This window comes from Papio anubis, chromosome 20 (assembly GCF_008728515.1).
Source record: "Papio anubis isolate 15944 chromosome 20, Panubis1.0, whole genome shotgun sequence".
Taxonomy (NCBI): Eukaryota; Metazoa; Chordata; class Mammalia; order Primates; family Cercopithecidae; genus Papio; species Papio anubis.
In genome coordinates, this window is record NC_044995.1 from 38267980 (window position 1) to 38293874 (window position 25895).

The 25895-nt window shown below is 53.4% G+C and overlaps 3 protein-coding genes across 13 annotated transcripts in view; all 3 read right to left on the reverse strand.

Annotated features, from left to right (window-relative positions):
* Positions 1–1412: 1412 nt before the first annotated feature.
* Positions 1413–6439, reverse strand: C20H19orf53 (chromosome 20 C19orf53 homolog). The gene is made up of 3 exons (XM_003915020.5): positions 5633–6439; positions 5500–5555; positions 1413–1831 (listed from the first exon to the last, which is right to left on the reverse strand). The coding sequence occupies exons 1-3, from the start codon at positions 5727–5729 to the stop codon at positions 1685–1687; spliced, it is 300 nt and encodes a 99-aa protein (XP_003915069.2). The 5' UTR covers positions 5730–6439; the 3' UTR covers positions 1413–1684.
* Positions 6440–8217: 1778 nt separating this feature from the next.
* MRI1 (methylthioribose-1-phosphate isomerase 1) lies at positions 8218–15907 on the reverse strand. Of its 2 annotated transcripts, none has more exons than XM_017952257.3 (6): positions 15692–15907; positions 15368–15606; positions 12115–12203; positions 11824–12000; positions 11499–11723; positions 8218–8435 (listed from the first exon to the last, which is right to left on the reverse strand). In XM_017952257.3, the coding sequence occupies exons 1-6, from the start codon at positions 15893–15895 to the stop codon at positions 8275–8277; spliced, it is 1095 nt and encodes a 364-aa protein (XP_017807746.2). In that variant the 5' UTR covers positions 15896–15907; the 3' UTR covers positions 8218–8274. The 2 variants fall into 2 exon arrangements, with proteins under 2 accessions (XP_017807746.2, XP_003915067.2); XM_003915018.5 differs by lacking the exon at positions 12115–12203 and adding an exon at positions 14387–14562 and having other exon boundaries at positions 15692–15904.
* Positions 15908–16981: 1074 nt separating this feature from the next.
* The window catches only part of CCDC130 (coiled-coil domain containing 130), a 29813-nt gene continuing 20899 nt past the window's right edge, over positions 16982–25895 (reverse strand). For 7 of the 10 annotated variants that reach the window (XM_031659829.1, XM_031659827.1, XM_031659825.1 and 4 more), the window contains 8 exons: positions 25074–25127; positions 23142–23224; positions 21955–22010; positions 21612–21672; positions 19903–20045; positions 19641–19828; positions 17844–17982; positions 16982–17688 (listed from right to left, as the gene is read on the reverse strand). In XM_031659829.1, coding sequence (XP_031515689.1) covers positions 17204–17688; positions 17844–17982; positions 19641–19828; positions 19903–20045; positions 21612–21672; positions 21955–22010; positions 23142–23224; positions 25074–25127 — 1209 coding nt within the window. In that variant the 3' untranslated portion in view covers positions 16982–17203. The remainder of the gene's footprint in view (positions 17689–17843; positions 17983–19640; positions 19829–19902; positions 20046–21611; positions 21673–21954; positions 22011–23141; positions 23225–25073; positions 25128–25895) is intronic. The other 3 variants (XM_031659831.1, XM_031659830.1, XM_021930774.2) reach the window with 1 other exon arrangement.

The following is a 25895-nucleotide window of genomic DNA, read 5'->3' on the forward strand; positions in this document are numbered from 1 at the left end:
CTCTGTCTCCTTGGTAGGTGAGGTGGCCAGGAGAGGGTAAGATAGTAGGGAACCAGTCACCCTGCCCCATCTCAGGGTAGAAGCTGACTGTATGCACAGGTACCACTCCCCAAAGACAGCAGTTCAGTATCACCCTGACTACAGCCCATCTTTTCCCTGTGCTATGACCTTGACCTGGATCCAGCAGAGGGAGAAAAGGTCATCAGACCAGAGATCCCAGAATATTCCATAGGCACTGTGTGGCACAACAGACTCAAACTTTGGAGGTGGAGGAACCCCAGGATGGGCAGAAGTGAATTCTGCTCTTGTGACAGTGACAGGTAGCAGAGGGCCAGCTGAGAGCATGGATCGGGACTCTGCCACCTACAGGTTTAATTCTACTCTGGAATGTTATGCAGGACCTACACAGGGCATCCTGCTAGATGACATGTATAAAGCATTAGAACTGGTGGGGCGTGGTAGATCACACCTGTAATCTCAGCACTCCGGGAGGCCGAGGCAGAAGGATCGCTGGAGGCCACGAGGTTGAGACCAGCCTGGGCAACTTAGCAAGACCCCACCACTACAAAAAGCAATAAATCAGCTGGGCGTGGCAGTGCATGCCTGTAGTTCCAACTACTCGGGAGGCTGAGGTGGGAGGATCACTTGAGCCTGGGAGATGGAGGCTGCAGTGAGCTATGATTGTGCCACTGCACTCTAGCCTGGGCGATAGTGCGGCCTGGCTCACAGGTAGTGATACCGCTGGGTGTCCTGACTCCCTTACAGTTGGCACTTTTTTTTTTTTTTGAGACGGAGTCTCATGTCACCCAGGCTAGAGTGCAGTGGCTGGATCTCTGCTCACTGCAAGCTCCGCCTCCCGGGTTTACGCCATTCTCCTGCCTCAGCCTCCCGAGTAGCTGGGACTACAGGTGCCCGCCACCTTGCCCGGCTAGTTTTTTGTAATTTTTTTTAAGTAGAGACGGGGTTTCACTGTGTTAGCCAGGATGGTCTCGATCTCCTGACCTCATGATCTGCCCGTCTCAGCCTCCCAAAGTGCTGGCATGACAGGCTTGAGCCACTGCGCCCGGCCAGTTGGCACTCTTTATCCCGGTAGCACCACGTGGTTTCCAAATGCATTCCGGTTTAATCAGCACCTTGGTCCTGTGAGGTGGCATCTGACCTACTGATGTCCAGCTTGACTCTGGTTGTGTCCCCAGGGCTGAGGACTGGCCAGGAGGAGGGAGGGAGTCACCCGGGGTTAAATGGAGAAAAGACTCTTTCCCGGCTCTCAGGCTCAGGGCCGGGGGTGCAGAAGCCCAGCTGTCCCCTGGGCATGTGACTGCTAAAGGCGGTGGGGTGGGGTGGGGCACGCCGGGCCACGTCACTCATGGAGTCTTGTGGGCTCACCTGGCCTGCTCACCGGAACACAGGACTGCAAGAGGGATGACAACGCCAGGTTTATTGTTCTGGGTTAAACCTGTGGAGGCAGGACCTGGGAAGGGGCATGGGGACAGATGAAGTTGGTGACTGTATCTTCCTGGTCACTGCTGGGTTCTCAGCACCCTTGGCCCCCACTCAAGTTCTAGGTGAAGCCCAGTGCTGGGGGACGGGGTCCACTTCCTGACAGTGCATCCTGTGGGATCACTTGTAAGATCTCACATGGAGGTAGGGGGTGGGGTGTTGGCCTGCGCTGGGGCCAGCGTCCTCAGGAAGGTGTCTTGGAGGAGGTGGCAGCAGCCGCCCCATTCTTCTTGGCCGGGGCCTTCAACAGGGCCAGCTTCTTGGGCAGGCTGCTGCTGGCTTTCATCACCACGTCATGTTCGATCTTCTTCCGGATCCCGACTTCCAGGTTCTGAGGGACAAGCGCAGGGCAGTCAGACTGTGACCTGGGGCTGAGAGAGGGCCTGACCTGTCACCCTCTTCTCGGCTACAGCTCGCAGGCGGTTAGATCCGCAACTGTCCCCTCGAACTGCCCCGACTGTGGGTCTGGTGGCTGGGGTTTAAGTCCTGCATTCTCCGGGGCCTCCACTGACACACAAAAATCTTCACCTCTGCACCTTGACTTCTAAACCTCTGCTCATGCCCGTTTTATGGATGGGGAAGCAGTCTGCTGCAGCCAGGAGGCACTGCTTGCCCAGGTCCCTAAACCGGATGGGATCCAGCGCGCCCACAGCCTCTGGTCCCAGCCTTTAGGTGGGCGCCTCCTCTGCCCCAGGTCATCTCTGCTTTGCAGACAGCAAGCTGAGGATCTGAGGGGTGGGCAAGGGAACTGGCAAGTTAAGGCAAAGGCGTGGGACAAAACCAGCAGTGTGAACCCCAAACTAGTGGCTCAGTCTCCTTCCCCAGACTGCCCCTGCCCTGCCGCTATGAGTTCCAATGGGCTGGGTGTGGTGGCTCAAGCTTGTAATCTCAGCACTTTTCGAGGCCGAGGCAGGAAGATCACTTGAGCCCAGGAACTTGAGACCAGCCTGGGCAACATAGCGAGACCGCATCTGTACTAAAATAAAAAATTAGCACAGTGTGGTGGTGCGTGCCTGTTGTCTCAGCTATTTGGGTGGTCGAGTCCAGAAGGTCCAGGCCACAGTGAGCTATGATCGTTCCACTACACTGCGGACTGGGGGCCAGCGTGAGACCCTGTCTCAAAGAAAAAAAAAAAAGTTCCCGCTGGGTGCAGTGGCTGTAATCCCAGTACCTTGGGAGGCCACAGCGGGTGGATCACCTGAGGTCACGAGCTTGAGACCAGGCTGGCCAACACGGCGAAACCCAATCTCTACTAAAACACAGAAAGTACCCAGATGTGGTGGCAGGCGCCTGTAATCCCAGCTACTCGGGGGGCTGAGGCAGGAGAATTGCTTGAACCCAGGAGGCAGAGGTTGCAGTGAGCCCAGACCGCAGCACCAAACTCCAGCCTGGGCGATAAGAGCGAAACTCCATCTCAAAAAAAAAAAAAAAAAAAAAAAAGTTCCAATGACCACAATCACCAGCAATGAGACAGCTAACCAGGTACCTGGGCGCAGGGGTCATGGAGCCGGAAGTCAGTGCGTGTACCGGGACAACATAAGCGTCAGTGGCGTGATATGTTACACTGTTAAAGGATGGTAAGCGCTGCTATGGCAAAAAGGAAACAGGAGTGAGGAGGGATGGGTACAGGTCACCATCAAGGCAGAACTCTCTGAAGTGAGCTGGAAGAAGGCAGCAGTGTGGATCATTGGGAGAGGAATCCAGGCAGACGAAACAGCCAGTGCAAAAGTTCTGAGGTGGGACAAGGAGCCCAGGAAGGGCTCCGGGAGGGAGGAGCCAGGGGCCAGTAAGGCTAGAGGGAGTGAGCAGAGAGGGTGGAAGGAGACAAGGGCAGATTCTGCAGGGCTTTGGGGCTGAGTGAGGACTGGGCCTTTTTCCCGGGTGAGGTGGAAGCCATGGAGGATTCTGAGCCAAGGAGGGAAGGAGCCGACTCAGGTGCTCATGGGCACTCTCTGGCTTCTGTGAGAGGACCAGGTGGGATCCAGGAGACAAGAGAGAAGGTAGCTGCACTGGTCCAGGTGGGAAATGATGTGGGTGGGACCAGGTAGGGGCCAAGGAGGTGGGAGGCAGGTGGATTCCGGATTGATTCTAAGGGCAAAATAGGGGCGAGCCCAGTGGCTCATGCCTGTAATCCCAGCACTTTGGAAGTCCGAGGCGGGCAGATCATGAGGTCAGGAGTTCAAGACCAGCCTGGCCAACATGGTGGAACCCCATCTCTACTAAAAATGCAAAATAAATAAATAAATACATAAATAAAATAAAAATAAATTAGCCGGGCGTGGTGGTGCATGCCTGTAATCCCAGTTACCCGAGAGGCAGAGGCAGGAGAATGGCTTGAACCCAGGAGGCAGAGGTTGCACTAAGCCAAGATCACACCATTGCACTCCAGCCTGGGCGACAGACCGAGACTCCATCTCAAACAAAACAACAAAACAAAACAAAACAAAACAAAAACTAAGGGCAAAATGGATGGGATGAGACCGGGATGTGAGAGAAAGGAGGGATTCAAGGATGACCTATGGCATTTGGAAGGAAGTGATCACAGGTGGAGAAGGCCAGAATGGGAAGGGAGGATCAGGAACTTGGTTTTGGACATGTTGAGTATGAGGTTCTCCACCCCATGGAGGTAAGCGGGCCGCTGGGTACCCAGTTCTGAGGAAACCGACACTCTGGGGAGGCGAAACAATTTGCTCAAGATCACTGGGCGGTTTCAAACCAGTTTGAGTACAATTCAAACCCAGGTTTGACTCCCACCACAACCAGTTTTAAATCTCTTTCCAACTTCTTTACAAGTTCAACCTCACCCATCTACACATAAATGTTACACTTAAAAACCACCACAGGGTGGCTCACGCCTGTAATCCCAGCACTTTGGGAGGCAGAGGCAGGAGGATGGCTTGAGGCTAGGAGTTCAAGACCAGCCTGAGCAGCACAGTGAAACCTGTCTCTACGAAAAATACAAAACAAAATTAGCCGCATATTGGCGCGCACCTGCAATCCTACCTACTCGGGAGGCTGAGACGGAAAGATTGCTTGAGTCCAGGAGGTTGAGGCTGCAGTGAGCTATAATGGGGCCACTGCACTCCAGCCTGTACAACAATGAGATCCTGATTTAAAAAAAATTACGATAACCAACGCACCTCACACTTCTTTGAGCCCTCTGCTGTTCTTGGAGGTTTACAAAGCTGGGCTTTCAATTCCCTTCCCATGTCACCTCGCTCCCTTCCTGAGTTCCATTAAAGAAAACAGTAACAGCAAAAGGCTGACATTATTGGAACACTTTTTGCGCCGCAGGTCTTGCTTCTTTTTTTTTTGAGACGGAGTCTTGCTCTGTCGCCCCAGGCTGGAGTGCAGTGGCACAATCTCGGCTCACTGCAAGCTCCGCCTCCCGGGTTCACGCCATTCTTCTGCCTCAGCCTCCCGAGTAGCTGGGACTACAGGCGCCCGCCACTGCGCCCGGCTAATTTTTTCTATTTTTTTAGTAGAGACGGGGTTTCACCATGGTCTCGATCTCCTGACCTTGTGATCCGCCCGCCTCGGCCTCCCAAAGTGCTGGGATTACAGGCGTGAGCCACTGCGCCCGGCCAGGTCTTGCTTCTACGAGGCCCTGTTGAAACGGTAAGTGGTGTTCCTGCACCCCTTGCATAAGGAAGAAAAGAAAGGCTCACAGAGCTGGGAGTCCTCCAGGTTTCATCCCTTGCCCTTTGCCGATCCCTGTGCTCTTTCCCTTGCCAGGCCTCCAGGTTTCATCCCTCGTCCCTAGCACGTCCCCCAGCCCCTATCCCTTGCCAGCTTCCACCTCTTGCCCCCCTGCGCCCCGGGCTCCATCCTCCGCTCCTAACGCGGCCCCTGGCTCTATCCCTCGCTCCTAGCTCGTCCCCGGGATTCATCCTCTTTCCTCACCCACCCCCGGGCTCCACCCCTCGCCCCTCGCCGTCCTCCGGGCTCCACCCCTCGCTGCTCGCCGCCCTCCGGGATCCATCTCTCGCCCTGGCACACCTTCTTGAGCTTTTGCTGCTGCACGACGCGCGCCTTCTTGGGAGCGATAACACGACCTGGGGAAAGATGCGCTCACGTGAGGCCTGGAAGCCGCGGGTCCACCTCGCCCCCAAGTCCCCGGGCCGCTCCTTACCGCCTTTTCTCGGGCCCCGATTCTTTTCAGAGGCCGCCGCTGCTGTCTTGCTCTTTGCGGGCTTGTGCGCCTGGAACTTGCGCTGCCCCTGCGCCATGATCCGGCACGCAACGGAAGAGGCGTGGCAGTAGTAGCCGGAAGGCACAGGGAACCATGGGATACAGCGGGGCGGAAAAACGCAAGAACTCACGGGATACAATGTGGCACAGAGTTAAAGAGACAGTATCCCGTAATAGTAGTGGATCAGCCGGAGTTTTCAAACGTTACGAACAAAAAGGTGACAATGATAAAGCTAACGTTTATTGAGTGCTTATGTGTTTTAGAAAACTTACAACGTTTTATGATCTTTACACATAAAAACTCAGACTAGGTTTAGGGTGCGGCACTCACCTCTGGTGCGGAATTTAAGAAGGTCCAAAAACTTTGGTAATCGTAAACAATATTTTCAAGACTTAAAAAATATTTTAATATCCAAAATAATCAAATTGTCAAACTACATCCTGCAGACCGGCAGCATAATTGTGTAAATAAAATTAGAGTGGAACCAGGGTATTGAGGTCAGTAAGCTCAAGGCACAAGTGCAGGGTTCCAGCCTCTTCAAAATTTTATTTAGGCCGGGCTCGGTGGCTCATGCTTGTAATCCCAGCACTTTGGGAGGCCGCGGTGTGCGGATCACCCGGGGTCAGGAGTTCGAGACCAGCTATGACCAGTATGGTGAACCCGTCTCTAATAAAAATACAAAAATTAGCCGGGCATAGTGCCGGACTCTGTAATCCCAGCTACTCGGCAGGCTGAGGCAGGAGAATCGCTTGAACCCAGGAGGCGGAGGTTGCAGTCAGCCGAGATGGCGCCACTATACTCCAGCCTGGGTAACAGAGCAAGACGCTGTCTCAAAAAAATATCTTTTTTGTTTTGTTCATCATGGATTTTTCTTTTTTTTCAAAGAGATGGGGTCTCACTCTGTTGCCTAGAGTGAAGTGCAGTAGTGCAATCAAAGCACCCTGCATCCTTGAACTCCTGGGCTCAAGCCATCCTCCCACCTCAGCCTGAGTAGCTGGGGCTAGAGGTGTGAGCCACCATGCCCAGCTCATTTTTAAAAAAATTTTGTTTGTAGAGACAAGGTCTCGCTATGTTACCCAAACTGGTCTCAAACACCTGGGCTTAAGCAATCCTCCCACCTTGGCCTCCCAAAGTGCTGGAATTACAGGCATGAGCCACCAAGCCTGGCCTCATCATGAATTTTTGCATTAATTTTGATTTTTAAAAAATACTGCTATACGGTCAGGCGCAGTGGCTCATGCCTGTAGTCCCAGCACTTTGGGAGGCTGAGGTCGGGGGGGGGGGGGGAATCATTTGAGGTCAGGAGTTCGAGACCAGCCTGGCCGACATGGTGAAATCATGTCTCTACTAAAAATAAAAAAATTAGCTAGGCATGTTGGCGCATGCCTGTAATCCCAGCTACTCAGGAGGCTGAGGCAGGAGCATCTCTTGAACCAGGGAGGCAGAGGTTGCAATGAGCTGAGATCACGCCACTACACTCCAGCCTGGGCAACACAGTGATACTCCGTCTCAAAAAAAAAAAAACCAAAAACAAAATATTGCTTTAAAATATTTTTTATCTTGGTTGCTGAGCTTTTTTGGTGTCCTCTTAAAATTCTGCCCTGGAAGTGTCACCCTAGCTCCAGCTCTGACCTTAAGAGGGAGGTACTAGTGTTATCCACATTTATTTTTTATTTTTTAATTAATTAATTAATTCTTTTTTTTTTTTTTTTTTTTGAGACGGAGTCTCGCTCTGTCGCCCAGGCTGGAGTGCAGTGGCCGGATCTCAGCTCACTGCAAGCTCCGCCTCCCGGGTTCACGCCATTCTCCTGCCTCAGCCTCCAGAGTAGCTGGGACTACAGGCGCCTGCCACCTCGCCCGGCTAGTTTTTTGTATTTTTTAGTAGAGACGGGGTTTCACCGGGTTAGCCAGGATGGTCTCGATCTCCTGACCTTGTGATCCGCCCGTCTCGGCCTCCCAAAGTGCTGGGATTACAGGCTTGAGCCACCGCGCCCGGCAATTAATTAATTCTTTTCTTTTCTTTTTTTTTTTTTTTTGAGACGGAGTCTTGCTCTGTGGCCCAGGCTGGAATGCAGTGGCGCGATCTCGGCTCACTGCAAACTCCACCTCCCGGGTTCACGCCATTCTCCTGCCTCAGCCTCCCGAGTAGCTGGGACTACAGGCGCCTGCCACCACGCCCGGCTAATTTTTTGTATTTTTAGTAGAGACGGGGTTTCACCATGTTAGCCAGGATGGTCTCGATCTCCTGACCTCATGATCCGCCTGCCTCAGCCTCCCAAAGTGCTGGGATTACAGGCGTGAGTCACCACACCCAGCCTGTTATCCACATTTTATAAATTACGAAACCAAGGCACAGAGAGGCGAAGTGACTTGCCCAAGATCATATAGTGGAAAAAGTGGCAGAGTCAGGATTTGAATCTGGGCAGCCTGGCTCTAGATGCTGGGCTGTAGATGGAAGGCCCTGTCTGAGCTCCCTGCACTAGGAACAAGTGTGGTCAGGGGCAGGAAGGTCAGCTTTTGGGTAGCCATTCAAGAAATGTATTAAAAAACCTAGAGAGGCAGGCTAGGGAGAGCTGTGTTGGTTACATCTGGGGTCCATCTAGGGTTCCATTCCTGGAAGAGATGGTGGTGGTTAGGGCTGCCCGGAGCTCCTCAGGGGCAAAGACCCCCAGTTCTGTGATGATGCCGCCAGTGATGAGGTCATGGGGGGTGACATCGAAGGCAGGATTCCAAACTCCAATCCCTGCAGGGGAGAGAGGGGAGGCAAGGAGGCAGGAATTTGCTTCTGTGAAAGTTCTCAGGTTGTGGTCACCTGTTTCTATCACAGTGGTTCTTGGTATTAGGGAGTCCTTGAGAACCTAAGGATTCTCACCTCAAAAGTACATGCAGGCACGGACATTGTGTGCAATAGTAAGTTTAGATTCACCACCGCTCTTAGACTGTCACTCCCCAAGGAGAATTCACAGTCCTATACACATCTATCCCACTTATTTTTTTATTTTTTGTGAGATGTAGTTTTGCTCTTGTTGCCCAGGCTGGCGTGCACTGGCGCAATCTCGGCTCACCACAACCTCCACCTTCTGGGTGCAAGCGATTCTCCTGCCTCAGCCTCTTGAGTAGCTGGGATTACATGCATGCACCACTATGCCCTGCCACTATTTTTACTAGTCAGTCCATGTTGGTCAGGCTGGTCTCGAACTCTCGACCTCAGGTGATCTGCCCGCCTCGGCCTCTCAAAGTGCTGGGATTATAGGTGTGAGCCACCGTGCCTGGCCTATCCCACTTATTTTTTTAGTTTTATTTTTAATTATTATTATTGTTTTTTTTTTGAGACGGAGTCTCGCTCTGTAGCCCAGGCTGGAGTGCAGTGGCCGGATCTCAGCTCACTGCAAGCTCCACCTCCCGGGTTCACGCCATTCTCTGGCCTCAGCCTCCCGAGTAGCTGGGACTACAGGCGCCCGCCACCTCGCCCGGCTATTTTTTGTATTTCTTAGTAGAGACGGGGTTTCACCGTGTTAGCCAGGATGGTCTCGATCTCCTGACCTCGTGATCCGCCCATCTCGGCCTCCCAAAGTGCTGGGATTACAGGCTTGAGCCACTGCGCCCGGCCTATTATTGTTTTTTGAGACAGAGTCTCGTTGTGTCACCCAGGCTGGAGTACAGTGGTGTGATCTCGCCTTAGTGTAGTGTAACCTCTGCCTCCTAGGTTCAAGCGATTCTCCTGCCGCAGCCTCCTGAGCAGCTGGGACCACAGACGTCACCACCATGCCTGGCTGTTTTTTTGTTTTTTTGTTTTTTTTGAGATGGAGTTTTGCTGTTATCACCTAGGCTGGAGTGCAGTGACATGATCTCAACTCACTGCAACCTGTGTCTCCCAGGTTCAAGATATTCTCCTGCCTCAGCCTTCCAGGTAGTTGGGATTACAGGTTCTTGCCATCTCGCCCGGCCAATGTTTTTTTGTATTTTTAGTAGAGACGGGGCTTCACCACATTGGCCAGGCTGGTCTCGAACCCCTGACCTCAGGTGATCCGCCCACCTCAGCCTCCCAAAGTGTTGGGATTACAGGCGTGAGCCACTGTGCCCGGCCTTTTTTTTTTTTTTTTTTTTTTTTTGGTGAGACAGAGTCTTCCTCTGTTGCCCGGGCTGGAGTGCAGTGGCGCAATCTCAGCTCACTGCAAGCCCCGCCTCCCAGGTTCACACCATTCTCCTGCCTCAGCCTCCCGAGTAGCAGGGACTACAGGTGCCTGCCACAACGCCCAGCGAGTTTTCTGTATTTTTAGTAGAGACGGGGCTTCACCGTGTTAGCTGGGATGGTCTCGATCTGCTGACCTCGTGATCTGCCCGCCTCGGCCTCCCAAAGTGCTGGGATTACAGGCGTGAGCCACCACATTCGGCAATTTTTGTATGTTTTTAATAGAGACGTGGTGTCGCTCTGTTGGCTAGACTGGTCTGGAACGCTGACCTCAAGTGATCTGCCAGCCTCTGCCTCCCAAAGTGTTGGGATTATAGGCATAAGACACTGCATCCGGGTGCATGGACTAATATTTAAAGGGCCAGTCATTGATCTAAACGTCCTGTGGGTTAATTCACTGATGGCCGTTGGGTTTATGCAGCAGGTTCTAGCCAAAGCCCATTTTACAGATAGAATCAGTGAGGATCTCAGGGAATTAGAGAATTTAGGGAACTTGCTAATGGTTGCACAGCCAGGAAGTATAGGCAGCTAAGAAAAGTCTTGCAGCAAGGCATGGTAGCTCACGCCTGTAATCTCAGTGCTTTGGGAGGCTGAGGCAGGAGGATCGCTTGAGGTCAGGAGTTCGAGACCAGCCTGGGGAACACAGCGACACCCTATCTCTATGAAAATAAACAAATAAAAATAAAAATAAGTCTAGAAATATCTTGTTTTTTCTTTTTTTTCTTTTCTTTTTTTTTTTTTTTGAGACAGAGTCTCACTCTGTTGCCCAGGCTGGAGTGCAGTGGCGCAATCTCAGCTCACCACAACCTCCGCCTCTCAGGTTCAAGTGAGTCTCCTGCCTCAGCCTCCTGAGTAGCTGGGATCACAGGCGGATGCCACCATGCCCAGCTAATTTTTGTATTTTTAGTAGAGATGGGGTTTCACTATGTTGACCAGACTGGTCTCGAACTCCTGACTTTGCGATCTCCCTGCCTCGGCCTCCCAAAGTGCTGGGATTACAGGTGTGAGCCACCTCGCCTGGCCGTCTTGGTTTTTCTTTACCAACACGTGGCCAGGCAGATATTCTTATTTCCTCTTAAGAAAACCTAAGTGGAGATTAGCAAGACAGTCGTTCAAGACCATTCATATAACGGGTTAGTTGTAAATTCTGATGTTGGATCTGACCTCCAGGATGCAACTGTTAGAAGAAGCGGCTTGGGCCAGGCACGGTGGCTCACACCTGTAGTCCTAGCGCTTTGGGAGGCAGAAGCAGACTGATTGCTTGAGGTCAGTAGTTTATAACTAGCCTGGTCAACATGTTGAAACCCCATCTCTACTAAAAATACGAAAATTAACCGGGTGTGGTGGCGCCCACCTGTAGTCCCAGCTACTCAGGAGGCTGAGGCAGGAGGATTGCTTGAACCTAGGAGGTGGAGGTTGCAGTGAGCTGAGATCACACCACTGTACTCTAGCCTGAGGGACAGAGCAAGACTCCATCTGAAAAAAAATAAAAAGAAGAAAAAGTGGCTTGTAGGAGCTGTGTATGTTCCAGAAGGATGACAAGGCCCTGCATATCACCTGCCTCCATGAAGTGCCCAGAAGCTGGGGTGTGGCCTTTCTGAGGGGGTGGCTTACCGGGTGCCGCAATCCGGACCCCATTAACATCAGTCAGCTCCTGGGCTGGTCGCTCTTCAATAATGATCTCCTTGCCGGTCTCCAGACGGAGGTCACATGAGGAGCTGGGGGCAGCCACGTAGAAGGGAATGCCGTGGTGCTTGGCGACAATGGCCAGCTGGTAGGTGCCCACCTTGTTGGCTGTGTCACCGTTGGCAACCACGCGGTCAGCTCCCACGACCACGGCTGGGGAGGGGGTGCATGAGAAGTTGGGGGTCATTACCTGGCCCCATGCCCCAGAGCCCCGCCCCCAGGCCTTACCCCCCAGGACTTACTGTCTGCTTACCTGACACGCCCCTATGGGCCATGGCAGCAGCCACCATGCTGTCGGCGATAAGGGTGGCAGGGATCTGCTCATAGACCAGCTCAAAGGCCGTCAGCCGGGCTCCCTGGTTGTAGGGCCGGGTCTCTGTGCAGAAGGCATGCTCCAGGCGGCCCAGGCTGTGCAGTGAGCGGATCACACCTGCGGGGGCCCCGCACACCAGGAGAGGGCCCCGGGGAGGGGCAAACAGACAAGGTGGTTCCATTGGTTAGGGGTGCAGGCTCCTAGACTAGGCGTGGATTGCCCAAGGCTTACCGAGCACAGTCCCACCCAGGGGCCTTCGCAGTGGCAGTTCTCTCTGCCTGGTATGCTCTTCCCAATGCTCACATACCTCTGTTTCACGTCTGTTTAAAGGACACCTTCTCGGTGAAGCGTTCTCTGATCTCTCGGTTTTGCATAGCAATCCCCACACTTCCAGCGTCCTGCTCTCTGTCCTTAGCATTTATCACTTTTTTTTTTTTTTTGAGATGGAGTCTCACTTTGTCACCCGGGCTGGAGTGCAGTGGCACAATCTCTGCTCACTGCAAGCTCTGCCTCCCGGGTTCATACCATTCTCCTGCCTCAGCCTCCCGAGTAGCTGGGACTACAGGCGCCCGCCACCACGCTGAGCTAATTTTTTGCATTTTTAGTAGAGACGGGGTTTCACCACGTTAGCCAGGATGGTCTTGGTCTCCTGACCTCGTGATCCACCCACCTCGGCCTCCCAAAGTGCTGGGATTACAGGCGTGAGTCACCACACCCGGCCCCAGCATTTATCACCTTCTAACACCTCATGTGTACAGGCAGTCCCCCTTTTCTGTGGGTTCTCCATCCATGGACTCAACTACGTGGACTGAAAATATTTGAAAAGAATCGCTGGAACCCAGGAAGCAGAGGTTTCAGTGAGCCGAGGTCGTGCCATGGCACTCCAGCCTGGGTGATAGAGCAAGACTCTGTCTCCAAAATAAATAACTAAATAAAAAGCAATCCTCCCATCTCAGCCCCCTCCCGAATAGCTGGGACCACAGGTGCATACCACTACACCAGCTCATTTTAGTATTTTTTGTAGAGATGGGGTTTTGCCATGATGCCCAGGCTGGTTTTGAACCCCTGAGCTCAAGTGATCCGCCTGCCTTGGCCTCCCAAAGTGTTGGCATTACAGGCTTAAAAATAGAGACGGGGTCTTGCTATGTTGCCAAGGCTGGTCTAGAACTTCTGAGTTTAAGCAATCCTCCCACCCCAGCCTCCCCATTACAGGCCTGCACCGCCACTACACCTAGCCAATAACAACAATATACATAGTATTTACATGGTACTAGCTATGATATGCAATCTAGAGATGTTTTAAAATATAGGGGTGGGCTGGGCGTGGTGACTCATGCCTGTCATCCCAGCACTTTGGGAGGCTGAGGCTGGCGGATTACCTAAGGTCAGAAGTTCAAGACCAGCCTAGCCAACGTGGTGAAACCCCGTCCCTACTAAAAATATAAAAATTAGCTGGGTGTAGTGGCTCACGCCTGTAATCCCAGACACTCAGGAGGCTGAGGCATGAGAATCTCTTGAACCTGGGAGGCGGAGGTTGTAGTGAGCTGAGATCATGCCACTGCACCAGCCTGGGCGACAGAGCAAGACTGTCTAAAAAAAAACCAAAACCAAACAAACGAACAAAAAATATATATATATGAATGTGCACAGGTTATGCAAATATGATGGCATTTTATATTATGGACTCGCGCATCCATGGATTTTGGTATCTGTGGGAGGTCCTGGAACCAGTCCCCCACGGATATTGAAGGACAACTGTATTTATCTTGCCTGTTGACTGTTCCTGCTGCTTGCCTGGGACCCCTGAAAGCAGAGGTTTTGTCTGTTTTGTTCACTGCTGCGTCCCCGCAAATGGAAGTGTCTGAGGACAGCAGGTGCTTACTAAATGCTGTGTGAGTGAATGAATCAAAGGCAGAGGTCTTGCCATCAAGGCCTCGGTTCCCAGGGATGAAGGTGGGACTCAGGCAGGTAGGGAAATTTCCTGGGGGATTTAGGGTAATGTGGAATCTGCTGCCTTGGCCCCCTACAGCCCACTCCCCCTGTCTCCTGGTCACAGCTACCTGACCTTTCTCTGCTCACTCCCTTCTCCCCAGTTCCTCTTGGACTCCACGTCCTGCCCTGGCTCTAGGCATATGGCTCAGTAAGCGCCCATCGAATGACTGCTCTAGGATGGGCAGTTGGCCCTAGTGGACCCCTGAGATACTTTTCTAGTACAGGAGGCTCTTTTCCTCCTGATTTGAACCCTAACAGCCCCCTGCCAGCTCATGGAACCTGAAGATGAAGGAGGGCAGAGCTGAAGAACAGAGATAGATAGGTCCTGATGCTACTGGTTGAGCCCCTTGATCTAGCCATACCTGAAGCCAACCCTATAAGTGTTTCTGTACTAGAACTAACACCTTCACATTTTTTTGTGGAGAAAGTGGTTGGGGTTTGGGATTCTTTCTCTTGTATCCAAAAAAGGTCCTAGAAGGCCCTCCCCTACCCCCTTAGGAGGCCCTCTCACCTAGGGCTGTACCATAGCCAGCGGTGGCCAGAGCACCGGTGTTACAGTGGGTCAGCACAGTCACCTTGCCACCGCTGGGGGCCACCCGCTCCAGGAGGTGGCGGGCTCCCAGGTCCCCAATGCTTCGGTTGTCTCTGAGGTCTTTCTCCAGCATGTCCTCGGCGCAGCGGATCACTCTGGGGCCGACAAGGAGTTTTAAGCACCAGCCACCAGGCCCCGGGGCCCAGGCCAACCCCTCCTCTCTGCCCAGCGCTGCTGTCCTGGAGCCCTCCTGCTCAAAGCCTCTCATTGCCGTGGGGCCTGGACCCTTCCGCCACGGCCACCGAAGTGTCACTCCATTCATTCATCCAAACACATGTTTACCGAGCAGTTCCAGTGTGACTCGGCAGTAAACACGACAAAAAAATCTCTGCCCCTATGGAGTTGACACTGGGGTGAGGGAACCAGTTGATGAATAATAAAATGAAGGAAAAGACGGTGGAATTACGCAGAGAGCAGTGGCTGCAGAGAGCAGTGGGTGAGCTGGATCATATAGGATGGTGGAGGAGGGCGCTATGGATACCTGGCCTGCACCAATGGCACGTGCGAAGGCTGTAAGGCAGGATTGAGCTTGGTGGGGTAAAGTGACATTGCAGGGAGGGGCTGGAGCAGAAGGGAAGTGGGGGGAAAAAGATGGCAGGAAGGGGACCAGAACAGGAAAAAAAGTTCCTCAAAAGCAGAAATCAAGAGGACAAGGTGACACCAGAAAGGGCGTCCAAGGGCAGATAAGGGGTTGGGTGTATTCAGGGGAGGCACGATTAAGGAGTTGGGTTTCCGGGCCAGGCTGCCCAGGCCAGACTCCGGGCCCCATCTTTGGGGCCCTGGACAAGGGACTTAAGGGCGCCGTGCCTCAGTTTCCCCATCTGTATAATGGGTCACTGTACTTAAAAAGAGTCAATATGATTCCTGCTCAGCACAGTGCCTGGTACCAGATCCCCGTACCTCTCCCGGACCGCCTCCTCCGTAGCGCCCTCCCGCTCGGCCTCCCGGGCTGCAGCGTCAGCCAGGTCGCGGGCGGCGCGGGCCATGTTGACAGCGGTGGGCCGGGCGGTGACGAGGAAGCTCAGCTTGTCGCGCACGAAGGCCACGAGTGCGGCGAGTCCTGGACCCCCGGCGCCCGCCTGCAGCTCCACGGCGAGACTGAGACAGCCCACCAGGGCTATGGCCGGGGCGCCCCGCACCTGCGGGGAGGGATTCGGGCGTCGGAGGCTGCAGGCGCTGGCGCATTCCCACCTCCAGCCCCGCCGCCCCGCCGTCCCGCCGCACCTTCATGGCGCGGATGGCTTCCCAGGCCTGGCGCACCGAGCCCACCGCCTCGTAGCGGCTCTGCTGGGGCAGCAGCAGCTGGTCTAGGATCTGCAGGGAGCCCCGCGAGTAGCGGATCGCCTCCAGGGTCATGGTGCAGCAACCAAGCCCAGCACAACTCACTGGGAGTAAGAGTTCTGCGCACACTTGAGGGGGCGGGACCATGGACGGAGCCGCCCCCGGAAAAAGGGACATGCGCATGCGCATCCAACCCGACCCGCAGGTTCGCAGGACTCGCGGTCCACGTGGCCGAACTCACTGCACGTCTCCCGCCAAACCCGGACGGAGTGTGCCGCCTCCTCGAAACCACAAAAGTGGCAGCATTTATGGGACGCCTACTGGATACCAGGCCCTGTGTTTAGCATCCTGCAGTCTAGAGTTAGGGGTGTATCCCCAGTGGCAAGGTAACATCAAGTGTTCAAACGAAAGAATTTGTTAAATGATCTTCCTTCTCCAAGGTTGAGGGGGAGGCAGTGGGGGGTCGTGTGCCCCTTGATGGAAGCACGGCTGTTTCTGGGCCATTTTCTGCTCGGTTTCATTCAAAAGTAACATGCAGGATGGGCGCTGAGGCTCACGCCTGGAATCCCAGCACTTTGGGAGGCCGAGTCTGGCGGATCACTTGAGGTCAGGAGTTCGAAACCAGCCTGGCCAACATGGCGAAACGCCGTCTCTACTAAAAATACAAAAAATTAGCCAGGCGTGGTGGCAGGCACCCGTAGTCCCAGCTACTTGGGAGGCTGAGGCCGAAGAATCACTTGAACCCAGGAGGCAGAGGTTGCAGTGAGCCGAGATTGCGCCACTGCACTCCAGCCCGGGTGACAGCGAGACTCAGTCTCAAAAACAAAACAAACAAAAATACCCCCAAAAGTAACAGGCATGGGGGGCTTTTCCATGGGCCACCCCTGGGCTGGGGATAATAAAAAGCTCATACCTGTGGGCTCCAGCCCCCACTGCATGTGGCACAGATCCTGGGTACCCCGTGTGCCTTGTCCCTGGCCTTGTGTGTGTGGTTCCTGGCCCCCTTTTCACCCTTCACACTCGGCCCATGCCACCTCCTCCAGGAAGTCTGTCCTGATTCCTGGCCAACCTGAACCACCACCTTGAGACTCTTGTCACTCTGGGAGGGGACCACGTCCATGGTCACAGCTATGACCCTATACTAGAATTTGCTGATGAGAGGCCCGTCAAGCGTGGTCAACTTGGGGCTTGTGGGGGGAAGCCCCAGGGCCCAGCTAACAACCCAAGACAGGGAAGAAGAGACAGGTCTTTAATGTACGGAGTCTCACAAGGCACAAACACCCTCACCAAGACCAAATAAATAACTCCACGGTTGCAGGAAGGCGAGGTCTGGGGAGGGGGTGGCATCTGAACTCTCCCACGGCTGGTGGGCGAGCGGGGATCTGCAGTCTGTGAGGGGCCTCCTGGGTGTGTCCGGGCCTCTGGAGCGGGGCCAGTCCTCAGGATGGGGACTGCTCACTCACTCTCCGAGTCAGAGTAGTCCGCCACGAGGGAGGAGCCGAGGCTGCAGGGGTGCCGCGTGTCTGCGGGGTCGGGGTCAGCTGCCTCCTGGGAGGAGCCTGCTAGTGACAGGGGCTTGTCCTGATGGCTCCCTTCCTGTCCCCTCGGCCTGCTGCACTTGGGGGTCTCAGCTGTTTCTGGAGGACAGTCTCCGGGGGACATGGGCCGGTCCTGGGCAGCCTCCTCTGGGACCCGCGGTTCCCCAGACTTGCGGGTGTCAGCCGCATACTGGGGACTCTCCGGGACATCCCGAGACCTCCGCCGCACGATGCCCAGGTCCCCCACGGTGATGGGGGAGGTGGCAAGCGCGGTTCTGCGGCTCTGGGCCAGCTTCTTCAGGACGCCGCTGACCTTGCTGCTGGAGGCGGATCCGGGGGTGGAGGGGAACCAGGAGCGGCTGATGATCTCGGTTCGCTTCAGTCTCTGCTTGTCCTCGTAGGCTGGAGGAGAGGAGAGGACATTTCAGGGGCGGCAGAGGAGGGGGTCCAGAACTGCCCTACAGTAGACTAGAGTCCACTCAAGGCTGAGGACCCCCCCCCATCTCCAAGCAACTCTGAGCCTCCCCGCCCGCTTTTCCCCATGGCTTTCTACGCACAGTCCAGGGTGTGGAACTTCAGCAGGGCCGCCAGCCTGCGGTCATCTTCCGTCTCGGGCACCAGCGGGATGGTCAGGCTCGCCTTGGCCTGCAAGGCCTGATCTCGCTCCTCCTCCTCCTGGATGGCTTTTTTCTTTTCCTGTGTGGAGGGCCAAGAACACCAGAGACAGGGGGTGTGTGTCAAAGCCCTGTCTCTTCTGTGTGCTAGGGGGCACTGCTGCAACTCTCGGGGTCTCAATTTACTCTTCTTTTTTGAGAAAGAGTCTCATTCTGTCACCCAGGCTGGAGCGCAGTGGCACAATCATAGCTCACTGCAACCTCCAACTCCTGGGCTCAAGCGATTCTCTCATCTCAGCCTCCCAAGTATCCAGTACTACAGGTGTGCACCACCATGCCCAGCTACTTAAAAAATGTATTTTTGTAGAGGCTGGGCCTGGTAGCTCATGTCTGTAATCCCAGCACTTTGGGAGGCCAAGGCGAGTGGATCCCTTGAGGCCAGTAGATTGAGACCAGCCTGGCCATCATGGCGAAACCCTGTCTCTATTAAAAATACAAAAATTAGCCAGGCATGGTGGCATGTGCCTGGGGTCCCAGCTACTCAGGAGGCTGAGGCATGAGAATCACTTCAATCTGGGAGGTGGAGGTTGCGGTGGGCTGAGATCGTGTCACTGCATTCCAGCCTGGGCGCAAGCGGGAGACAGTCTCAAAAAAAAAAAATAATTTTTTTTTTTGTAGAGATGGGGTCTCACTATGTTGCCCAGGCTGGTCTCCAACTCATGGCCTCAAACAATCCTCCCACCTGAGCCTCCCAAAACACTGGGATAACGGGTGTGAGCCACCGCGTACAGCCTCATCCCACAAATATTTCTGGGATACCCACCTTGTGCTAGGCTTTGTTCTAGACACTGGGGATGCAGCGGCAGGCAGGGAAAAACCCTTGCCCTCGTGGAGCTGGCCTCTAGTGGTGAGACAGTGATAAGGAGAAAAAAAAAATGCAGGACAGGTGGGTAGGGGATGGGCTGGGAGGTTCCATTTAAAATGTGGCGGCCAGGTCGGGTGCAGTGGCTCACGCCTGTAACCGCAGCACTTTGGGAGGTTGAGGCGAGTGGATCACATGAGGCCAGGAATTAGAGACCAGCCTGGCCAACATGGTGAAACTCAGTCTCTACTAAAAATACAAATATTAGCCAGGCATGGTGGTGGGCACCTGTAATCCCAGCTACTCGGGAGGCTGAGGCAGGAGAATCGCTTGAACCCAGGAGGCGGAGGTTGCAGTGAGCCGAGATTGCATCATTGCACTCCAGCCTGGACAGTGAGAGTGAAACTCAGTCTCAAAAAAAAAAAAAAAAAAAAAAAAAGGCCTGGCGCAGTGGCTCACGCCTGTAATCTCAGCACTTTGGGAGGCTGAGGCGGACGGATCAAAAGGTCAGGAGATCAAGACCACGGTGAAACCCTGTCTCTACTAACAATACAAAAAATTAGCCGGGCGAGGTGGCGGGCGCCTGTAGTCCCAGCTACTCGGGAGGCTGAGGCAGAAGAATGCCGTGAACCTGGGAGGAGGAGTTTGCAGTGAGCCGAGATCACGCCACTGCACTCCAGCCTGGGTGACAGAGGGAGACTCCATCTCAAACAAACGAACAAAAAAGACAGGGCATGATCACCATGTAGCCGACAGGGAAACTGAGGCTCAGAGGGTCCAGTGGCCTGCTCACAGCTAGGATGTGGTGCAGTGAGGGCTGGACCTGGGCCCTGGCCCACCAAGCATCTTCTCTGACCCTGGGCTGGAGCCCCCCTCACCCGGAACCTTCTCCGCAGCATGCTGTTGAGGGCGAAGTCGTCCTTCCAGGCGCTCTGGGCCTCCTGGATGTGGCTCAGGGTGGGCAGTGCCTTCTTGAGCGTGCTCCGGTCAGCCTCGCCATGCTCCAGCCGGAACATGGCGTCCGTCTCCAGCTTCTGCTTCTTCTCATGCTCTGCAACGACCAGAGCTTGGCTGGGCTTTGGGGACCCCAGCGCAGACTCAGGGCCAGGGACCCCAGGCAGTTAAGTGGGTGGCGCTCACCTGTGGTCAGCACCTGCTCATTGTCCGCCATGTCCCAGCGCTCCTCCTTGCGCTGGGCGCCACTCACGATCACGTAGTCGCAGTTGGCGGGGTCCGTCTGCATCTCGATGTAGTTGACACAGAGGTGGCATTTCATCCGGAACCTGGGAGGAAGCGGTGGGCAGGAGTCAGGAGGCTATGGCTGTGCCCCAGGACAGCCCTGTCACCTCTGCCTGCTTCTTTCCACCCAATGGTGTCATTTGACAAAAATTCACTGAGCACCCACTGTGTGCTGTGTAGAACCATGGGCAAAGGCACACCTCGGCACCCAGAACAGACCTCTGTCAGTGAGGCTGCAGTTGGCTTCTTCATTTGTTCATTCAGCTGTTTGTTCATTCATTCATTGACTCATCCATTGTTTTGGTTCATTTATTCATTAATTCATTTGTTCATTCAGCTGTTTGTTCCATTCATCATTCACCCATCTTTTGGTTCATTTATTCATTAATTCATTTGTTCATTCTAGCTGTTTGTTCTATCTATCTATTCACCCATCTTTTGTTCCATTTTATTCATTACCTATGTGTTCATTCAGCTGTTTGTTCATTCATTCATTCACTCATCCTTTTTTGGTTCATTTATTCATTAATTCATTTGTTCATGCAGCTGTTTGTTCATTCATTCACTCATCCTTTTTTAGTTCATTTATTCATTAATTCATTTGTTCATTCAGCTGTTTGTTCATTCATTCACTCATCCGTTTTTTGGTTCCTTTATTCATTAATTCATTTGTTCATTCAGCAATTTGTTCATTCACTCGTCCGTTTTTTGGTTCATTTATTCACAAATTCATTTGTTCAGCTGTTCATTCATTCACTCATCCTTTTTTTGGTTCATTTATTCATGAATTCATTTGTTCATTCAGCTGTTTGTTCATTCATTCATTCACTCATCCTTTTTTTGGTTCATTTATTCGTTAATTCATTTGTTCATTCATTAGTGCATGTTTGTTGGTTCCCTGATTCATTTGTTAAATTAATTCATACGTTCATTTGCTCATCCATCCATTTGTCCATTCATTCATCATCTGTTCATTCGCTCCTTTGTTCATTCATTCATTCATTTGTCCATTAGTTCATTTATTCCACAAATCCACCCAAGACAGGCTGCTCTGTGGCAGGCTCAGTGTCAGCTGCTGGGGACATTGCTGAGTAGTGGAAAAGCCAGCCTGCGCGTGGCAAGGCTGACGTCCCAGCAGGGGCCACCTTGATAGCAAGGGCACAAGCAACCAGTGTCGAGTCTCACTTTAGAAAAGGTGTCTCTGAGGGGTGGTGTTTGAGCAGAAACCCTGGGTGGTGGAGGAGTCTTGGAGCCACCTGGGGAAGAGCATTCCAGGTGGAAGCACGGAGGTGGGTGTGTCCCTGGGGTGTGTGAGGGACAATGAAGAGGCCAGGGAGGGGGACAGCAGGAGGCGGTTAGGGTGAAGAAAGGACAGGCAGAGTGTGCTGGGCCTTGTGAGCCAGAGGGAGGACTTGGGCTTTTCCTGAGGAAGGTGGGAGCCATGGAGGGTTGGGGGTGGGGTGGGGGCGGGGTGTGCCCTGATTCACGAACCAGGGCGGTTTCCAGGAGAGTCCTGCAGGGAATGGGTTCCCTCCCACTCAGGCTCTTTGTAGTCCCCTCGCCCTGTGGCCACCCCACCTGTTCCCAAGACGCCACCAAGCCGCCCTTACCTGTAGATTGGGGTTGTGTAGTAATTGCCCACCTTCTTCTTTTCTGCGTTGTAACGAACACCTGAAGGGGGTCAGACGTGGGTGGTTATTTCATTGCCATGTGAATTTTGCAGATGGGTAAACTGAGGTACAAAGAGGCTCACTGTCACTTGCTGAGGGTTCCCCAACTGGGAGGAGTTAGAGATGGGACTGGAAGCCAGAGCTTGGCTTCCTAATCCCTCTGCAAAGGAGCTTCCATGGCCAGCCAGTCACTCGGGCGCCCCTCCCACCCACCCCCAGCAGCACCCAGCAGTTAGGGGGTCTGGTGTTTGCGGGACTGAATGGAGGGTGGGCGGAGGCTCACCCATGCCGATGTGGTTCTTGCAGCCATCGCACCAGATGTTATACGGCATTTCGAATCTGCAAAGACACACAGCATCTTACTTGCTCTTGTCTACTTGGACACTCCCTGGGTCTCCACACCTGTGACTGGCTGTGGTTGTGATTTGAGGGGTGGGGTATTAGACTGCCCCCTCTGAACGGGAGTTGCTGCAGTCACATTACACAGGAAATGGATACATAGAAGAAAAAGAATCACAACCATTGTAACTGAGCAGGAACTTCCTGACTGCTCGAAAGCAGACTGACCAGGTCCAGGGACAGCTGCCTTTGGGTGTTGCTGAGACTTTTTTTTTTAATTTTGAGACAGAGTCTTGCTCTGTCCCCGACGCTGGAGTGCAGTGGCGCGATCCCGGCTCACTGCAACCTCTGCCTCCTGGGTTCAAGCAATTCTTATGCCTCAGTCTCCCAAGTAGCTGGGATTATAGGTGTGCACCACCACATCCGGCTAATTTTTTTTTTTTTTGAGACAGAGTCTCGCTCTGTTGCCAGGCTGGAGTGCAGTGGCACGATCTTGGCTGACTGCAACCTCTGACTCCATGGTTCAAGCGATTCTCCTGCCTCAGCCTCCTAAGTAGCTGGGATTACAGGTGTAAGCCACCGCACCCAGCCTAATTTTCTCTATTTTTAGTAGAGACAGGGTTTCACTGTGTTGGCCAGGCTGCTCTTGAACTCCTGGCCTCAAGTGATCCACTCGCCTCACCCTCCCATAGTGCTGGGATTACAGTCGTGAGCCACTGCGCCCAGCCACAATCACTGTATTTTTTGAGAGTCCTGTGTGATCAAGTCCAGGTTGGCCTACCACTGGATGAGATACAACACAGTGCAGAGCCCAGTTGTACAGGTCAAGGCCCCGCTAGACCCGCCAGTCCCCAGCCAGAAATCTCGGAAACACATGGGAGCCCAGCCCAGATCAGGCCAGCCCAGCCCAGCCCAGCCCAGCCCAGCAGAGGTATTTTGCTGAGCTGCAGACATGTGAGCAATAATAAATGCTTATTGTTTTGTTACATGGCAATAACTGACTGATACAGTGACTTTCTGCTTTATGGACTGAAGACCCTGCAGCACTGGGCCAACGAGGGCACTGAACTCTCCTTGAGACTGAAGGATGGGGGCAGGACGGTGGGGTCCTCAGGTGATGCTGAGCCTTACCGGATGATGAGGATGCCCTGTGACAGCTTCCGAGCCCGCTCCCGAAGCGGGTGGCTGTTGTGGTATCGGTTGAGAGAGCCATGCTGTGTGGAGAGGATGAGGGAGCAGATTAGTGCTGTGGAGCTGGGGGAGCTCATGCTTTTCTGCCACCCGTACTGCTTTGGGACAAGTGCCTCATGGGTGGGAGGGGCCTTGATTCTTACGTCCTGCAGGACAGGGTGTTCACAGCAATATGGGAGGCATCCAGGTCTTACGGGAACACATAGGCTTGGAACCAGGAATGTGAGTTTGAACAGTCCCTCTCCTATTTATTTATTTTTTGAGATGGAGTTTTGCTCTTCTCGCCCAGGCTGGAATGCAATGGCATGACCTTGGCTCACTGCAACCTCTGCCTCCCGGGTTCAAGCGATTCTCCTTCCTCAGGCTCCGGAGTAGCTGGGATTCCAGGCACCTGCCACCACGCCTGGCTAATTTTTTTGTATTTGTAGTAGAGACGGGGTTTCACCATGTCACCCAGGCTGGTCTTGAACTTCTGACCTCAGGTGATCCATTCACCTTGGCCTCCCAAAGTGCTGGAATTACAGGTGTTAGCCACTGTGCCCAGCCCCATTCCCATTTATGAGCTGAAAGAGCCAGGGGACCCTGGGCAAGTGACCTCACGTTTTGCCTTCCTGAGCCTCAGTTTCCCCTGTCTGTCAACTATGTAAAATGGTCATTATTACTTCCAGGTTTTATGGGGAGGATGAGGTGAGGTGACAAGACTGGCAAACATTCGCTGGGGACTTCATGTGCATCACCTCATTTTTTTGAGACAGAGTCTTGCTCTGTCACTAGGCTGGAGTGCAGTGGTGTGATCTCAGCTCACTGCAGCCTCCACCTTCTGGGTTCAAGTGAGTCTCCTGCCTCAGCCTCCCGAGTAGCTGGGACTACAGGCGTGGACCACTGTGCCCAGCTAATTTTTTATTTTTAGTAGCGATCGGGTTTACCATGTTGGCCAGGGTGGTCTTGAACTCCTGACCTTGTGATCTGCCTGCCACGGCCTCCGAAAGTGCTGGGATTACAGGCGTGAGCCACCACGCCCGGTTTTTTTTTTTTTTTTTTTTTTTTTTTTGAGGCAGGGTCTGGCTCTGTAGCCCAGGCCAGGATGCAGTGGCATGATTATGGCTCACTGCAGTCTCCACCTCCTGGGCTCAAGCAATCCTCCCACCTCAGCCTCCCGAGTAGCTAGGATTTATCCCTCAATGATTCTGTAAGGTCAGCTCAATTTATTTCCGCCTTCTGACATATGGAGAAACTTTGGCATAGAGAGGCTAAATCCTATACTCAGGACGAGGCAGCTGGGACACTCGGGCCCTTACTGAGCACCTACTGTGTGAGGACACAGCCATAAATAAGACAGACAAACATCTTTGCCCTCCTGGAGAGAATGTTCTAGTGGGGGAGATGGACAAGACACCAATAAATGAGTAAGTGAGGGAGTTACAAGGGCTATGAGGTTATATAAAGTGCTCAGCAATGCAACAGAGAATGAGACAGCGGTCAGGGAGGACCTCTGAGAGAAAAGCACTTAAGGAAGTGAGAGTATGGTCAAATGGAGGAAGAGATTCCAGGTAGAGGGGACAATCAGGATGCCAGAGGCGCTGGAGCTGGGGAAGCCAGGGGATCTGACCCTTCATCCGTGCACTCTGCCTTATCCTGGGGCCCCTGCCGTAAACACACTATACTCTATGCTGGACATGGAGTTACAGGTCCCTGAGGAGAGCCACAGTTACCATCCAAAAGTGAAGATAGCCTCGAGACTCAGGTGACGAGCAGAAGACAAAAAGACCTCGGAGGCCTCCCATCCTTCCATAGCAGTGACCCCAACCCCAGGAGGGGATGACGTGGGTCTTTCTGCTACTGTGGACCCGGAGCGGGGAGCCTGCTCCTTACCTTCTCAGGGTTGAAGTCCGGAGGATAGTACTTGTTGACCCCTTTCCTTTCACCCTGCAAAGCAGAACAGAGACATGACTCAGAGAATGGCTGATATGGTTTGGCTGTGTCCTTACCCAAATCTCATTCAAAACAATTTTTTAACATTTCTTATTTTACTATTAATTTTTAGAGACAGAGTCTTGCTCTGTCACCCAGGCTGGAGTGCAGTGGTGCGATCTCGGCTCACTGTAACCTCCGCCTCCTGGGTTCAGGTGGTTCTCCTGCCTCAGCCTCCTGAGTAGCTGGGATTACAGGTGTGCACTACCATGCCCGGCTAATTTGTGTATTTTTAGTAGAGATGGGGTTTCACCATGTTGGCCAGGCTGGTCTCAAACTCCTGACATCAAGCGACGTGCCCACCTTGGCCTCCCAAAGTGCTGGGATTATAGGCCAAATCTTATCTTGAATTGTAGTTCCCATAATCCCCACGTGTCATGGAAGGGACCCGGTGGGAGGTAACCAAATCGAATCATGGGGGCGGTTATCCCCATGCTGTTCTCGTGATAGTGAATGAGTTCTCGAGAGACCTCATGGTTTTACAAGGAGCTTTTTCCCTTGCTCATTCTTCTCCTTGCTGCCGCCATGTGAAGAAGGACGTGTTTGCTTCCCCTTCCACCATGATTGTAAGTTTCCTGAGGCCTCCCCAGCCATGCTGAACTGTGAGTCAATTAAACCTCTTTCCTTTATAAATTACCCAGTCTTGGGTATGTCATTTTTTTTTCTTTTTTTCCAGACGGAGTTTCACTCTTGTTGCCCAGGCTGGAGTGCAATGGCGTGATC

Excerpts from the sequence above, each read along its gene's own strand:
- MRI1 (XM_003915018.5), bottom strand. The coding sequence starts at position 15,895 with ATGGTCCCGCCCCCTCAAGTGTGCGCAGAACTCTTACTCCCAGTGAGT. Across the intron at positions 15,607-15,691 it reads AAGCCATCCGCGCCATGAAG|GTGCGGGGCGCCCCGGCCAT; the intron begins GTGCGGCGGGAC and ends CCCTCCCCGCAG. Across the intron at positions 11,724-11,823 it reads GGCCCATAGGGGCGTGTCAG|CCGTGGTCGTGGGAGCTGAC; the intron begins GTAAGCAGACAG and ends CCCCCTCCCCAG.
- C20H19orf53 (XM_003915020.5), bottom strand. The coding sequence starts at position 5,729 with ATGGCGCAGGGGCAGCGCAAGTTCCAGGCGCACAAGCCCGCAAAGAGC. Across the intron at positions 5,556-5,632 it reads TCGGGGCCCGAGAAAAGGCG|GTCGTGTTATCGCTCCCAAG; the intron begins GTAAGGAGCGGC and ends ATCTTTCCCCAG. Across the intron at positions 1,832-5,499 it reads AGCAGCAAAAGCTCAAGAAG|AACCTGGAAGTCGGGATCCG; the intron begins GTGTGCCAGGGC and ends CTTGTCCCTCAG.